Consider the following 17,310-nt stretch of genomic DNA (forward strand, 5'->3'; position numbering starts at 1 on the left):
GTATGTTTGGGAGTCTGAAACAGACTAATCTTTTTTTTTTTTTTTTTTTTTTTCTCAACAAGTCAGCCGTCTCCCACCGAGGCAGGGTGACCCAAAAAAGAAAGAAAATCCCCAAAAAGAAAATACTTTCATCATCATTCAACACTTTCACCACACTCGCACATTATCACTGTTTTTGTAGAGGTGCTCAGAATACAACAGTTTAGAAGCATACACATATAAAGATACACAACATATCCCTCCAAACTGCCAATATCCCAAACCCCTCCTTTAAAGTGCAGGCATTGTACTTCCCATTTCCAGGACTCAAGTCCGACTATATGAAAATAACCGGTTTCCCTGAATTCCTTCACTAAATATTACCCTGCTCACACTCCAACAGATCGTCAGGTCCCAAGTACCATTCGTCTCCATTCACTCCTATCTAACACGCTCACACACGCTTGCTGGAAGTCCAAGCCCCTTGCCCACAAAACCTCCTTTACCCCCTCTCTCCAACCCTTTCGAGGACGACCCCTACCCCGCCTTCCTTCCCCTATAGATTTATATGCTTTCCATGTCATTTTACTTTGATCCATTCTCTCTAAATGACCAAACCACCTCAACAACCCCTCTTCTGCCCTCTGACTAATACTTTTATTAACTCCACACCTTTTCCTAATTTCCACACTCCGAATTTTCTGCATAATATTTACATCACACATTGCCCTTAAACAGTTATCTCCACTGCCTCCAACCATCTCCTCGCTGCTGCATTTACCACCCAAGCTTCACACCCATATAAGAGTGTTGGTACTACTATACTTTCATACATTCCCTTCTTTGCCTCCATAGATAACGTTTTTTGACTCCACATATACCTCAACGCACCACTCACCTTTTTTCCCTCATCAATTCTATGATTAACCTCATCCTTCATAAATCCATCCGCCGACACGTCAACTCCCAAGTATCTGAAAACATTCACTTCTTCCATACTCCTCCTCCCCAATTTGATATCCAATTTTTCTTTATCTAAATCATTTGACACCCTCATCACCTTACTCTTTTCTATGTTCACTTTCAACTTTCTACCTTTACACACATTCCCAAACTCATCCACTACCCTTTGCAATTTTTCTTTAGAATCTCCCATAAGCACAGTATCATCAGCAAAAAGTAACTGTGTCAATTCCCATTTGAATTTGATTCCCCAAAATTTAATCCCACCCCTCTCCCGAACACCCTAGCATTTACTTCCTTTACAACCCCATCTATAAATATATTAAACAACCATGGTGACATTACACATCCCTGTTTAAGACCTACTTTTACTGGGAAGTAGTCTCCCTCTCTTCTACACACCCTAACCTGAGCCTCACTATCCTCATAAAAACTCTTTACAGCATTTAATAACTTACCACCTATTCCATATACTTGCAACATCTGCCACATTGCTCCTCTATCCACTCTATCATATGCCTTTTCTAAATCCATAAATGCAATAAAAACTTCCCTACCTTTATCTAAATACTGTTCACATATATGCTTCAATGTAAACACTTGATCTACACATCCCCTACCCACTCTGAAACCTCCTTGCTCATCTGCAATCCTACATTCTGTCTTACCTCTAATTCTTTCAATTATAACCCTACCATACACTTTTCCTGGTATACTCAGTAAACTTATTCCTCTATAATTTTTACAGTCTCTTTTGTCCCCTTTCCCTTTATATAAAGGGACTATACATGCTCTCCGCCAATCCCTAGGTACCTTCCCCTCTTTCATACATTTATTAAACAAAAGTACCAACCACTCCAACACTATATCCCCCCTGCTTTTAACATTTCTGTCATGATCCCATCAGTTCCAGCTGCTTTACCCCCTTTCATTTTATGTAATGCCTCACGTACCTCCCCCACACTTACATTCTGCTCTTCTTCACTCCTAAAAGATGGTATACCTCCCTGACCAGTGCATGAAATTACTGCCTCTGTTTCTTCCTTAACATTTAAAAGTTCCTCAAAATATTCTCGCCATCTACCTAATACCTCCATCTCCCCATCTACTAACTCCCCTACTCTGTTTTTAACTGACAAATCCATACTTTCCCTTGGCTTTCTTAACTTGTTTAACTCACTCCAAAATTTTTTCATATTTTCATTAAAATTTCTTGACAGTGCCTCTCCCACTCTATCATCTGCTCTCCTTTTGCACTCTCTCACCACTCTCTTTACCTTTCTTTTACTCTCCATATACTCTGCTCTTCTTATAACACTTCTGCTTTGTAAAAACCTCTCATAAGCTACCTTTTTCTCTTTTATCACACCCTTTACTTCATCATTCCACCAATCACTCCTCTTTCCTCCTGCCCCCACCCTCCTATAACCACAAACTTCTGCCCCACATTCTAATACTGCATTTTTAAAACTGTTCCAACCCTCTTCAACCCCCCCACTACTCATCTTTGCACTAGCCCACCTTTCTGCCAATAGTCGCTTATATCTCACCCGAACTAACTCCTCCCTTAGTTTATACACTTTCACCTCCCTCTTACTTATTGTTGCCACCTTCCTCTTTTCCCATCTACCTCTTACTCTAACTGTAGCTACAACTAAATAATGATTCGATTTATCAGTTGCCCCTGTATAAACATGTACATCCTGGAGCCTACCCATCAACCTTTTATCCACCAATACATAATCTAATAAACTACTTTCATTACGTGCTACATCATACCTTGTATATTTATTTATCCTCTTTTTCATAAAATATGTATTATTTATTACCAAATCTCTTTCTACACATAGCTCAATTAAAGGCTCCCCCATTTACATTTAAACTGGCACCACAAATTTACCTACTACTCCCTCCATAAAATTTTTACCCACTTTAGCATTGAAATCCCCAACCACCATTACTCTCACACTTGATTCAAAACTCCCCACACATTCACTCAACATTTCCCAAAATCTCTCTCTCTCCTCTACACTTCTCTCTTCTCCAGGTGCATACACACTTATTGTAACCCACTTTTCACATCCAATCTTTATTTTACTCCACATAATCCTTGAATTAATACATTTATAGTCCCTCTTTTCCTGCCATAGCTTATCCTTCAACATTATTGCTACTCCTTCTTTAGCTCTAACTCTATTTGAAACCCCTGACCTAATCCCATTTATTCCTCTCCACTGAAACTCTCCCACCCCCTTCAGCTTTGTTTCACTTAAAGCCAGGACATCCAGCTTCTTCTCATTCATAACATCCACAATCATCTCTTTCTTATCATCTGCACAACATCTACGCACATTCAGACTTCCCACTTTGACAATTTTCTTCTTCTTATTCTTGTTAGTAATCTTTACAGGAAAAGGGGTTACTAGCCCATTGTTCCCGGCATTTTAGTTGACTTTTACAACACGCATGGCTTACGGAGGAAAGATTCTTATTCCACTTCCCCATGGATATAAAAGGAAAAGTAATAAGACCAAGAACTATTAAGATAAAATCAAAGAAAACTCAGATGAGTGTGTATAAACAAATGTGTACATGTATGTGTAGTGTGACCTAAGTGTAAGTAGAAGTAGCAAGACATACCTGTAATCTTGCATATTTATGAGACAGACAAAAGACATCAGCAATCCTACCATCATGCAAACAATCTAATCTAATCTAATTCTCAATATTCCTTATGGGAACAAATTCATTCGGTAACGGCTTCTGAACATACTTCTTGAATGAAATTATATCATAAGGCGGGGGTCCACTGTATTTTCTTTTTGGGGATTTTCTTTCTTTTTGGGTCGCCCTGCCTTGGTGGGAGACAGCCGACTAGTTAAAAAAAAAAAGTGTATGAAAGAGAGGAAGGTACCTAGGGATTGGCGGAGAGCATGTATAGTCCCTTTATATAAAGGGAAGGGGACAAAAGAGATTGTAAAAATTATAGAGGAATAAGTTTACTGAGTATACCAGGTAAAGTGTACGGTAGGGTTATTATTGAAAGAATTAGAGGTAAGACAGATTGTAGAATTGCTGATGAGCAGGGATGTTTTAGAGTGGGTAGGGGATGTGTGGATCAAGTGTTTACATTGAAGCATATATGTGAACAGTATTTAGATAAAGGTAGGGAAGTTTTTATTGCATTTATGGGTTTAGAAAAGGCATATGATAGAGTGGATAGGGGAGCAATGTGGCAGATGTTGCAAGCACGTATATGGAATAGGTGGTAAGTTATTAAATGCTGTTAAGAGTTTTTACGAGGATAGTGAGGCTCAGGTTAGGGTGTGTAGAAGAGAGGGAGACTACTTCCTGGTAAAAATAGGTCTTAGACAGGGATGTGTAATGTCACCATGGTTGTTTAATATATTTATAGATGGGGTCATGAAAGAAGTAAATGCTAGGGTGTTCGGGAGAGGGGTGGGATTAAATTATTCGGAATTAAATACAAATTGGGAAGTGACAGTTACTTTGTGCTGATGATACTGTGTTTATAGGAGATTCTAAAGAAAAATTGCAAAGGTTAGTAGACTAATTTGGGAGTGTGTAAAGGTCGAAAGTTGAAAGTGAACATAGAGAAGAGTGAGGTGATGAGGGTATCAAATGATTTAGATAAAGAAAAATTGGATATCAAATTGGGGAAGAGGAGTATGGAAGAAGTGAATGTTTACAGATATTTGGGAGTTGACGTGTCAGCGGATGGATTTATGAAGGATGAGGTTAATCATAGAATTGATGAAGGAAAAAAGGTGAGTGGTGCATTGAGGTATATGTGGAGACAAAAAATGTTATCTATGGAGGCAAAGAAGGGAATGTATGAAAGTACTGTATAGTAGTGCAAACACTCTTATATGGGTGTGAAGCTTGGGTTGTAAATGCTGCGGCGAGGAGGCGGTTGGAGGCAGTGGAGATGTCCTGTCTAAGGGCACTGTGTGGTGTAAATATATGCAGAAAATTTGGAGTGTGGAAATTAGGAGAAGGTGTGGAGTTAATAAAAGTATTAGTCAGAGGGCTGAAGAAGGGTTGTTGAGGTCGTTTGGTCATTTAGAATGGATCAAAGTAGAATGACATGGAGAGCATATATAAATCTGTAGGGAAAGGAAGGAGGGGTAGGGGTCGTCCTCAAAAAGGTTGGAGGGAGGGGGGTAAAGGAGGTTTTGTGGGTGAGGGGCTTGGACATCCAGGAAGCGTGCCTGAGCGTGTTAGATGGGATTGAATGGAGACGAATGGTATTTGAGACCTGACGAGCTGTTGGAGTGTGAGCAGGGTAATATTTAGTGAAGGGATTCAGGGAAACCGGTTATTTTATATAGCCGGACTTGAGTCCTGGAAATGGGAAGTACAATGCCTGCACTTCAAAGGAGGTGTTTAAGATATTGGCAGTTTGGAGGGATATGTTGTGTATCTTTATGCATATATACTTCTAAACTGTTGTATTCTGGGCACCTCTGCAAAAACGGTGATTATGTGTGAGTGACGTGAAAGTGTTGAATGATGAAAGTATTTTCTTTTTGGGGATTTTCTTTATTTTTGGGTCACCCTGCCTCGGTGGGAGTCAGCCGACTTGGTAAAAAAAAAAAAGGGGGAGTGAGGAAGAACCAGTTGTAAATGTGTGGGAAGTGCATGGGGCAGTGGGTAGAATGAAAGGGGATAAAGCAGCTAGGATTGATGGGATAAAAATAGAAATGTTAAAAGCAGGTGGGGATATAGTTTTGGAGTGGTTGGTGCTTTTATATAATAAATGTATGGAAGAGTGTAAGGTACCTAGGGATTGGCAGAGAGCATGCATAGTTCCCTTGTATAAAGGCAAAGGGGACAGAAGAGAGAGTAAAAATTATAGGGAATAAGTCTGTTGAGTATACCTGTTAAAGTGTATGGTAGAGTTATTATTGAAAGAATGAACAGTAAAATGGAGACCAGGATAGCAGATGAACAAGGAGGCTTTAGGAAAGGTAGGGGGTGTGTAGACCAAGTGTTTGCAGTCAAACATATATGTGAACAGTATTTAGATAAGGGTAAAGAGGTATTTGTGGCATTTATGGATTTGGAAAAGGCGTATGACAGGGTGGATAGGGGGGGCAATGTGGCAGATGTTGCAAATGTATGGAATAGGATGGTAGGTTATTGAAAGTAGTGAAGAGTCTTTATGAGGATAGTGAGGCTCAGGTTAGAGTATGCAGGTGAGAGGGAGATTATTTCTTAGTTAGCTAGGCCTTAGACAGGGAAGTATGATGTCATCATGGTTGTTCAATATATTTATAGATGGAGTAGTATGAGAAGCAAATGTTCAGGTGTTGGCAAGAGGTGTGGGGTTAAAAGATAAAGAATCTAACACAAAGTGGGAGTTGTCATAGTTGCTCTTTGCTGATGACACTGTGCTTTTGGGAGATTCTGAAGAGAAGTTGCAGAAATTGGTTCATGAGTTTGGTAGGTTATGTAAAGAAGGAAATTAAAAGTCATGTAGGAAAGAGTAAGGTGATGAGGATAACCAAAAATTTTGGTTATCCAGTGTGATTGGATAACATATTGGATCGAGAGAGTATGGAGGAGGCGAATGTATTCAGATATTTGGGAGTGGATGTGTCAGCAGAATCGATGAGAGGGAAAAAGGTGGGTGGTGCACTGAGGAGCCTGTGGAGACAAAGACCTTTGTCAATGAAAGCAATGACTGGAATGTATGAGAGTCTAGTTATACCAGCACTCTCATATGGGTGTGAGGCATGGGCGGTGAATGTTGCAATGAGGAGAAGGCTGGAGGCAGTGGAGATGTCATGTCTGAGGGCAATATATGGTGTGAGTATAATGCAGAGAATCCATAGTTTGGAGATTAGGAGGAGGTGTGGGATTATGAAAACTATTATCCAGAGGGCTGAGGAGGGGTTATTGAGATGGTTTGGACATGTAGAGAGGATGGAATGAAATAGCATGACTTGTGTATAAATCTGTAGTGGAGGGGAGGTGGGGTAGGGGTCGGTCTAGGAAAGGTTGGAGGGAGGGGGTAAAGGAGGCTTTGTGTGCGAGGGGCTTGGACTTCCAGCACGCATGCGTGAGCATGTTAGATAGAAGGAAATGGAGACAAATGGTGTTTAGGACTTGACATGCTGTTGGAGTGCAAGCAAGGTAACATTTATGAAGGGATTCAGGGAAACCGGCAGGCCGGACTTGAATCCTGGAGATTTGAGGTACAGTGCCAGCACTCTGAAGGAGGTGTGTTAATGTTGCAGTTTTATAACTGTAGTGTATGCATGCCTCTGGCAAGACAGTGATGGAGTGAATGATGAAAGTTTTTCTTTTTCGGGCCACCCTGCCTTGGTGGGAAGTGACCAATGTGTTATTATAAAAAAAAAAAATATTTTAAAAATCTTTTATGCAGGAAATTCTAAGACTGTTTTGTTGATCTTTTTCAAAAAATGTCCTTGCAGATACCGATTCCCTGGCCAACAAAGTGGAACTTCATTCACCTATATCGGGCACATAAATAACATGACTTTAATTTCGTTTAGTGTGATTTTAGTTACTTCATATTCAATATTGGTCTTTTAGTTCATAATTTTTTATGAAGTACTGTATACAACTGTATTTCAGTGATGTTTACTTTTTCACCTCTATAATTGTACTGATTAGTGATAATGATGCTATCCTTAGAATGATTATACTGCTGTCACTTCAGTCTGATTGAAATGTGAGAGGGGAAGTGCAACCATAAAAATAACATTTCTACAACTATCTGAATCTGTTTTTCTATCTGTCTGCATGTCTGTCTGTATATGTTTCTCTCTTTTTGTATGTATGTAATGCTATGATGGCTTTTCTGCGTAATTGAGACTTGAAGCAGTTCAGTGGAAAAAAGTTAACTGATGATGGGAGAGAATATTTGACATTTTCTTTTCCAGCTGAAAAGTGTCGCCATCAAATTAAAGAAACGTGTAGCAGAATTAACTGCGCAACTAAATTCCTCGGAAGAAATGTGCAGTAAGCTGGCAACAGAGAGGGATGATAATAAGAATAAGGCATCCAAAAATGTTCAGGTTAGACTGTGGTTGTTGTATAAAACATAAGAATGGAAATTAAGAAAATTCTGATTCATTTTTCATATTTCATTGTCACATTACAAATAAAGGATGAATGGTAGAATTTATGGAAATCTGTAAGATACAGTAAACTGTTAAAACTTTCACTAAGCCTTTTGTACTCCTAATTATTAATTAAAACAATTAGAAGTACAGTAGCTCTGCTTAGAACTGGGAGAGGGTTCACAGTTTTAACTTTCAATACAATTAGGTACACTAGTATTAAGGTAGATTGTAATGGCAAGAATAGAATGAGAAATTAAAAACTGATAACACAGTTCTAGCTTGAAGCGCTATTATGCCACGATGTAGCTGTATGACCCTTGTAGGTTTAGTGCTTCTCTTTGGTTTTAATAATAATGCCATGATGTAAATGGTCTTCACCCGATCCTGGCCTTCAGAAGCTACCAAACTTTGTTTCATCATCAGTCCATTGCCTAATTAATAGGTTCATGTTTAGAATATGTAAGTAGTGTCCCATATACAAATACAAGTTTATTTCAACATGATACATTGTTTATACAGAAATGGACGACACTTAAGAGCATGTTGAAAGCCCATAGTTATGCAGAGCATTTCGGGTGAGTGTGAAAGTAGTACAGTGGACCCTCGCTTAACGATCACCTCCAAATGCGACCAATTATGTAAGTGTATTTATGTAAGTGCGTTTGTACGTGTATGTTTGGGGGTCTGAAATGGACTAATCTACTTCACAATATTCCTTATGGGAAAAAATTTGGTCAGTACTGGCACCTGAACATACTACTGGAATGAAAAAAGTTCGTTAACCGGGGGTCCACTGTATTACGGTATCTATAAAGGGGTGTGCCAGTGTTTAAGGAAGATTTTGATAAAAAGCACTTCTTTGCAGCCTCATCTAAGATTACAGTAATCATAGTCAGTAATTTCTTTTAGGAAAATACTTTGGCTTAAAATAGCGAGAGGTATTTATTAGAGTCTAAATAAAAATGTTGAAAAGTTCATAAACTACCTGTAGTGTCAAAAAAATTTAGACAGAGAGATTGGATTGGAAGGAGGGAGTATGGATGAAGTAAGTGTGTTCAGATATTTGGGCATGGACTTGTCTGCAAATGGTTTTATGAGAAACAAGGCAAACCATAGAATTGACAAAGGGAAAATGGTTGGTGCATTAAGGCCTCTGTGGAGACCAAGAACTTTATCCATGGTGGCATAAAGAGAAATGTACTTGAGTATTATCCATGGTGGCATAAAGAGAAATGTACTTGAGTATAATGGTACACGGTTGTAAGAAGGAGTGACTGGAGGCAAGTGGGTTTTTGTTTTGAATTACTGTTGAGTATGAGCAGGATAACATTTGTGAAGGGATTCAGGAGAAACTGGTTATCCAGACTTGAGCCCTAGAGGTAGGAATTACTATGCCTGCACTCTGAAGAAGGGGTATGAATGTTGCAGTTTAGAGGGTCATCTGAGCAGTGATGTCAGCATGCTTCTGGGAAGACAGTGATTTAATGAGCAGCAGTGAAAGTCTTTTCCTCTTTGTTGGGCCACCCTCCCTCTGTGGAAGAAGGCTTTGTGTGTGTGTGTGTGTGTGTGTGTGTGTGTGTGTGTGTGTGTGTGTACTCACCTAGTTGTACTCACCTAGTTGAGGTTGCAGGGGTCGAGTCCAAGCTCCTGGCCCCGCCTCTTCACTGGTCGGTGCTAGGTCACTCCCTCTGAACCGTGAGCTTTATCATACCTCTGCTTAAAGCTATGTATGGATCCTGCCTCCACTACATCGCTTCCCAAACTATTCCACTTCCTGACTACTCTGTGGCTGAAGAAATACTTCCTAACATCCCTGTGACTCATCTGTGTCTTCAACTTCCAACTGTGTCCCCCTGTTGCTGTGTCCCATCTCTGAAACATCCTGTCTTTGTTCACCTTGTCAATTCCTCTCAGTATTTTGTATGTCATTATCATGTCCCCCCTATCTCTCCTGTCCTCCAGTGTCGTCAGGTTGATTTCCCTTAACCTCTCCTCATAGGACATACCTCTTAGCTCTGGAACTAGTCTTGTTGCAAACCTTTGCACTTTCTCTAGTTTCTTTACATGCTTGGCTAGGTGTGGGTTCCAAACTGGTGCCGCATACTCCAATATGGGCCTAACGTACACGGTGTACAGAGTCCTGAACGATTCCTTGTGTGTGTGTGTGTGTGTGTGTGTGTGTGTGTGTGTGTGTGTGTGTGTGTGTGTGTGTGTGTGTGTGTGTGTGTGTGTGTATGTGTCAGTGTGTGTGTGTCAGTGTGTGTGTGTCAGTGTGTGTGTCAGTGTGTGTGTGTGTGTGTGTGTGTGTGTGTGTGTGTGTGTGTGTGTGTGTGTGTGTGTGTGTGTGTGTGTGTGTGTGTGTCAGTGTGTATGTATGTGTTAAAAAATTACCAACTTTATATGGAAAGTTACACAAAAATTAATAAAGTACATCAGAGGATTAAAACTAAGTTCATGTAGGATGGCCTGAGGATAATATAAAAATAGAGGTTGAAGTAAGGCAAATTAAAACAGAGTACATCAGAATGCATGGAAACAGAGAAGCATTCAGGAAGGATATAGGAAAGCACTGGTTTCGTAATAGAGCTGTGGATGAGTGGAACAAACTCCCGAGTACCATCATAGAGGCTAAGACGTTGTGTAGTTTTAAAAATAGGTTGGATAAATACATGAGTGGGTGTGAGTTGGAACTGACTGGCTTGTGCTACTAGGTCGGATGCTGTGCTCCTCCCTTAAGTGATGTGTCTGACCTCACTAGGTCAAGGCATTGGCTTAAGCTGGTGGGAGAATTGGACCTGCCTCGCATAGGCCAGTAGGCCTGTTGCAGTGTTCCTTCTTTCTTATGTAATTTATATTAAGTATGAAGAGATAGCTTGCAATTTATGTATTGAACTGTATTAGTACATGTACTGTGAATTATTCTTTGTGTAGATAATTAGACTTTTTAATATCTTATCCAAATGTATTTTTTAGGGACAAACCACAGTACAAAAGAAGTTTATATTGTAAAAATAATTTGGAACTGTTCTATGTAGGATTTTATTAGTAGTGTATTTGTCCCTATTAAACTTTGTGTATTTGTCTCTCTCTGTAGATAGGACTGGCAGAAGATATTGAAAACATTTAATTTTAAAGTATACATTTTGATGGCAAGCATATTGCTATCCAGCTTTGATTCCACTATTGCCACTCAGTATAAACTAATTGTTAGACAATTATTACTCTGTGATAAATTTAAAGCTCACTGTATAATAAATTTATATACAATTATTAGGCACTGCAAGGTGAAATTGATAGGCTGCAAGATGAAGTTGACAGTAAGGCAAAAGAATTGAAGGACCAGGGGAAGCAACTGGTTTTAGCAGCTGAGCAGTTAGCAGCAGTGAAGTCCGAACTTGCTGCAGCACAAGATGAGAATGGCCTTCTGCATAGAACTGTTAAGGTAATTATTTTTTTTTTACTATGTCATCCATTTACTGACAAGATAGTGGCCTAAAGAAAGGAATACTTTTGCATTACTTTCATTAGCTGTCTTTTCAGAAGTGCACAGATATCACAAGTCAAATGAGTGGAGATACGGTACTTTCCACCTCCAGACCTCAATTTTGGCTAATTAGTTTTTCTGAATTTCTTCCTAACTGTTACTATGCTTATACTCTCACAGTATATAAAATATCAAAAACTGCTTATACTCCACTCTGACTCTCATGCTTACATATGCTAGTTGGATAATAAAGTCCATACCACTCAAAGTCTCCAAATCATTTCAACTGCTCTTCCTCCACAATCTGAATTATATATTTCATACCACTGCACTACCTTTTTTTTTTATGCACTTTTTATTCTTATGGTGTATGCTATATGCATCTTAGAAGGTTGGAAGGATGGTGTGAAAAGGTATTAAATGGTTGGGATTGAACATTCAGCAGTGATATGCATGCAAGTTACATTGGGGTGAGTGGAGGTGAGTTGTCTTTGGAATTTGATATGCTGTTGGAAAGTGAGCATGGTAATATCTCTAAGAAAATTGAGAAAAATGGGTTAACTGGACTAGAGTTCTGTAGGTGGGAAGTAATACTCTAGCACTTAGTAAATTGTGTGGGAAAGTTGAGGTTTGGTAGATCATCACTGAATAATGATATCTGTGCTGCCCTTGTGGAAAAACAGTTCTGGTGCAAGCTATGCTGGCTTTTTGTTTGTGTTTTACTTTGAGGTCATCTTACTTTGGTAGGAAATTGCAGTGTTAAAAATGATTGAATCAAGCTACATTGGTTTGATACTGTAATAACATTAACCCCTTAACTGTTCAAACATAGATCTATGTTCACTCGCCCACCGCTTCAAATATTTTGAATTTTTTTTTTTTTAAATGAAGAGGACTTTTTTTTTACATAATGTAATGAAAAAAAATTCTCGAGTCAGTACTTATGGAGATATAAGACCACAAAGTCACAAAGTTGGCACTTGTCACTCACCTGATGGAAACATAAATCACTGCCATTTGCAGATGCGTTGCCGATATACCTTTTTTCCTCATTCTTTTTAATTTGTATAATTTTTATGTTCTGATGATGGCAGTTTGTAGTAGTTCTAGTGATTTCAGAGTTATCTCTGTTTTGACACTAATATTAGGTACTGAAATAGTACTCAGTCACAAACAGTGTCAGGTGAACATTTTCACCTACCTTAGTCACATACTATTGTCTAAAAATACATACAGTGGTCCCTCGCTTTTCGTAGTTCTCGGCAATCGTAAATTTTGCCAATCATAGGGGCAGGGCCAGATTAAGAAGTCTCCGAGCCCTAGGCTATTCAGATTGGCGGGGCCCCTTTGAGTTACGGGTAAGCGAAGCGACCCCTTCCAGCTTGGGGGTGGGGGGGGGTCGGTGTGAGCCTGTTTAAGGTCTAATTAAATACATTCTGGCTATTTAGATTAAATTTAATAGGGAAAGTACATCAAGACAACCAAAACCATTTACCAACAGCCATTATAACTATCTTGTTAAATCATGCATTTTAAAGAGAATAAACTCAAGACAGCATAGTATTACTAGATTAGGCTATTAAAGTAGTGACATCATGTACCTATTATATTCAGCATAACCACTACAGCACTATTATTCCCTTTATAAATCACTGACCATTATTGTTATCATTGCATCATGCATAAGACTAGCAAATCATATAAACTCAAGAAAGTAAAGAATTGTTTATATTCACAGGCACTTCTTAAATAAACTTTTTTTCTGGATTTATATTGGCAAAATCATCAATTATATTCTGAAAATCAATATTTCTTGTTAGATCAGACTCAGTGGTCAACAAGGCTAGGTTACACAATTTGTCTTGGCTCATTGTTGAACGGAGCTGGTTTTTCACTCTTTTCAAAACAGAAAATGAACGTTCTCCTTCACAGTTAGTAGCTGGAAGTGTTAGGTAAAGGTGATACACTATGTCAACATTAGGGAAGGTTTCTGAGATGCCTGCATTTCTTAAATGTTTCAAAGCAGCTGAGGGCGCACATTTTTCAGGTGGAGCTTTAATCTGATTCATATACCCAGAAAAATGAACTATTTCTTCAACAAATGTGTCCTGAACATCTGCTGAAAGGTGTTGTTGCAACTTTAATGCAGCTTCTCTCAATTCTGCATCTGGCATAGTAGTAATTTTGAACAGAAATCCAAACTTGTCATTGAGATTCTGGTGGATTTCTTTTCTTTTCACCAATTCTGTAATCAGTGAATCCAGAATGACGAAGTATGTAGCTGTCTTACATTTCTGCCTTGGTAGCAACACAATTTCATTGTCTGGCTCTTCAAAATTGCGTTTCCTCTTCCTTGACCGCTGATGATCAGCTCGGTAACTGTAGTCTTTCACCAGCAGTTTAGCTTTCTCTTCAAACATTTCAAAAGCTCCATCATTGCAAAGCGAGCTTACAAATTCCACTAAGCCTGCATAGAGGTTAGCACAAGTAGCCATTTCAATTTCAATTTTCTGAAGTGTCTTGTTCGTGGCATTTAACCGTTTATTTATTTTTATTTTATTTTATTTCATTATTTATTTTTGTTTTGATTAATTTTTAAAAATCAATTTTACTCTCCAAACACTTGAACTTTTTAGGTAGGGACCCCTTTGCACTTGCACCATGTGCGCAGTCTTGGATGAGCCCCTGAACCCCGGGGCCCCCAAATGTGCGGGGCCCTAGGCAAATGCCTAGTTTGCCTATGCTGTAATCCGGCCCTGCATAGGGGTATTTTCGTATAAACATGGACTCGCTTTTCATAGGTTGACTCGCGAATAGTAGTTCGTCCAGGATGCGTACGCACGGTGTGAGCCAAGGCGGCCTCCCTACCCAGCCAGTCTGGCATTGTTTACCAGTGAGTGAAGGTCCCCTCAAGTGCTCCTATGAAATATTTCATAATATTCCACTCATTTTAATGCTTGCAAGTACTAAATAAGCTACCATGGCTCCAAAGAAAGCTCCTAGTGCCAAGCCTGTGGTAAAGAAGGTGAGAAATATGTACAGTGACAAAGTCTTGGGCCATTTTAGGGAAGTGTTAAAGAGACGCCAGAAACAGAGCTCTCTTCACAGTTCCTTTGCGAGACAGGACTAGAGTGACTCTCAAGGTGGTCCTAGTGGCATTAAGAAACAGAGAAGAGAAGCAACCCCAGAGAAGCAATTGGTACCTGAGGAGTTGATGGGGGGATTCCCCTTCCAAACTGTAAACAATCAAATCTCTCTCCTCCTCCAGTCTCCCATACACTAAGAAGAATCTCCAATAAAGGTAAGTGTTATGCTGTTAATGTTTCATTCATCATTTCCCATTGTATTGTTTATGTACTACATGTATATATTTCATGTAAAAATTTTTTTTGTTTTAATACTTCTGGGTGTCAGGAACGGATTAATTATATTTACATTATTTCTTATGGGGAAAATTGATTCGTAAATCATAAATTTCGTTTATAGTAGCTCCTCCAGGAACGGATTAATTACGAAAAACGAGGGACCACTGTACAGTGGACCCCTGCCGTTCGGCGGCCGCGACTTTCGTGAAATCCGACTTTCGACAAGTTTTTTCAGCAAAATTTAGCTTCGTGGTTCGTGATTGGACTCGTGATTCGGTGACCTTCTGGTACACGTCTGCCCATCAGCACGCACATAAAGCCAGTCTCCCGCACTATTCACACTCGGTGTGCCATTGTTTACCAGCATGTGACCATCACCCAATGGGTTCATACAGCACATTTCATAATAATTCATTGTTTTTAGTGCTTGCAACTGCTAAATAAGCCACTATGGGCCCAAAGAAAGCTCCTAGCGCCAGACCTTTGGTAAAAAAGGTGAGAAACACGATAGAATTCAAGAAAAAACTCATAGCAAAGTACTAAAGTAGAGGAGGAAGAGAGAGAGGAGAATGTGCCTTCTGCAGTGATTCAGCGATTCTACAATATGTATGATACTAAAGCAACAGGTATCAATAAAGGCTATAGCTCCAGCCAGCAATAAAGTGTAGAATTAACAGTGTAGCAAGTAAGTTAAGCGAGTAAGCGATAGAAAAACAACATGAGAGTAACTCTCCAATTTTGTTGGATGTGTATAGAACCGCTGAACATACACCGCCCTGCTATCTTCCATCACCCTAAACCTCTGCCAACATCTCCTTCGTCAAACTAGCTAATTAAACTTGCATCTCCTCCAAGGTAAGTGTAAATATAAAAGTGTAAGTATAAAAGTAAATATAAGTGTAAATATAAAAGGACACCAATGGAAATATGTCACTCTTGAATTTTTTGGGTTATCCTAGGTACTGTACACATATGCTGCTATGTATGATAGTCTGTGTATGTAACTGTATTTGTGTACACCTGAATAAACTTACTTATTTATAAATTAAAATGTAAATATTTCTTATTTATAAATTAAAATGTAAATATTTCTTATTTATAAATTGAAATGTAAATATTTCTTATTTATAAATTAAAATGTAAATATTTCTTATTTATAAATTAAAATGTAAATCTTTCTTATTTATAAATTACATACATTGTTTAAGTGTGATGGTGGTGGTGGCCAAAGTCTCCACCGCCACCAACATGGCTTCTCTCAGTGGCGGCCCTTAAACCCAACAACATCACTTACACCATTTACTCCTCTCATACATTATGACATATTTTATTTATTCTAGAGTATATATCATGTTTCTATATTATTAATATTGTTTATAATGTTATATTAGATGAATTATGATAGATAAATAAGCTGTAGAGATATTAGCGTCATATTGAAGCATAATAAACTCGCCTTCCTCTTGCCTCCTACCTACCTCATACACCAACAAGAATCAATAAAGGTTAAGTGTGATGTTAAATGTTCATTTATCCATTTTATTAGTTTATTGTCATTGTTTTCTGTATGTAAATCTGTATTTAATCTTTAAAAAAATTATTTTTTGTTAATACTTTTGGCTGTCTGAAACATTAATTGGGTTTCCATTATTTCTTATGGGGAAAATAGATTCGCCAATCGTGAATTTCGCCAGTCAGCAGACTCTCTGGAACGGATTAATCACGAAACTTGGGGGTCTACTATACATAGTATTTAAAGCTCCCAGCAATGTTTTGAATACATGGGAGTATAAAATAATAATAATAAATAAAAATAATAATAACAATAATAATAAAGTGTGTTGTAAAAGTCAACTAAAATGCTGGGAACAATGGGCTAGTAACCCCTTTTCTTGTATAGCCTACTAAAAAGAAAAAGAAGAAAACCATCAAAGTGGGATGTTTGAATGTGCGTTGATGTTGTGCGAATGATAAGAAAGAGATGAATGTGGATGCTATGAATGAGAAGAAGCTGGATGTCCTGGCTTTAAGTGAAACAAAGCTGAAGAGGGTGGGAGAGTTTCAGTGGAGAGGAATAAATGGGATTAGGTCAGAGGTTTCAAATAGAGTTAGAGCTAAAGAAGGAGTAGCAATAATGTTGAAGGATAAGTTATGGCAGGAAAAGAAGGAATATAAATGTATTAATTCAAGGATTATGTGGAGTAAAATAAGGGTTGGATGTGAAAAGTGGGTTATAGTAAGCATTTATGCTGGCACTGGACAAGCACCTAAAGTCGGTTCCTGACCAGCTGGGCTGTGGCTCGTACGTTGGTTTGTGTGCAGCCAGCAGCAACAGCCTGGTTGATCAGGTTCTGATCCACCAGGAGGCCTGGTCACAGACCGGGCCGCGGGGGCGTTGACCCCC

General features: G+C 38.8%; 1 protein-coding gene across 2 annotated transcripts in view; it reads left to right on the top strand.

Annotated features, from left to right (window-relative positions):
• Window positions 1–17,310, top strand: part of GCC185 (GRIP and coiled-coil domain containing 185 kDa) — a 145,199-nt gene that overhangs the window by 45,281 nt on the left and 82,608 nt on the right. For both annotated transcript variants that reach the window (XM_070082846.1, XM_070082847.1), the window contains exons 9-10: window positions 7,875–8,009; window positions 11,332–11,499. In XM_070082846.1, coding sequence (XP_069938947.1) covers window positions 7,875–8,009; window positions 11,332–11,499 — 303 coding nt within the window. The remainder of the gene's footprint in view (window positions 1–7,874; window positions 8,010–11,331; window positions 11,500–17,310) is intronic.

Source organism: Cherax quadricarinatus, chromosome 8 (genome assembly GCF_038502225.1).
Source record: "Cherax quadricarinatus isolate ZL_2023a chromosome 8, ASM3850222v1, whole genome shotgun sequence".
NCBI lineage: Eukaryota > Metazoa > Arthropoda > Malacostraca > Decapoda > Parastacidae > Cherax > Cherax quadricarinatus.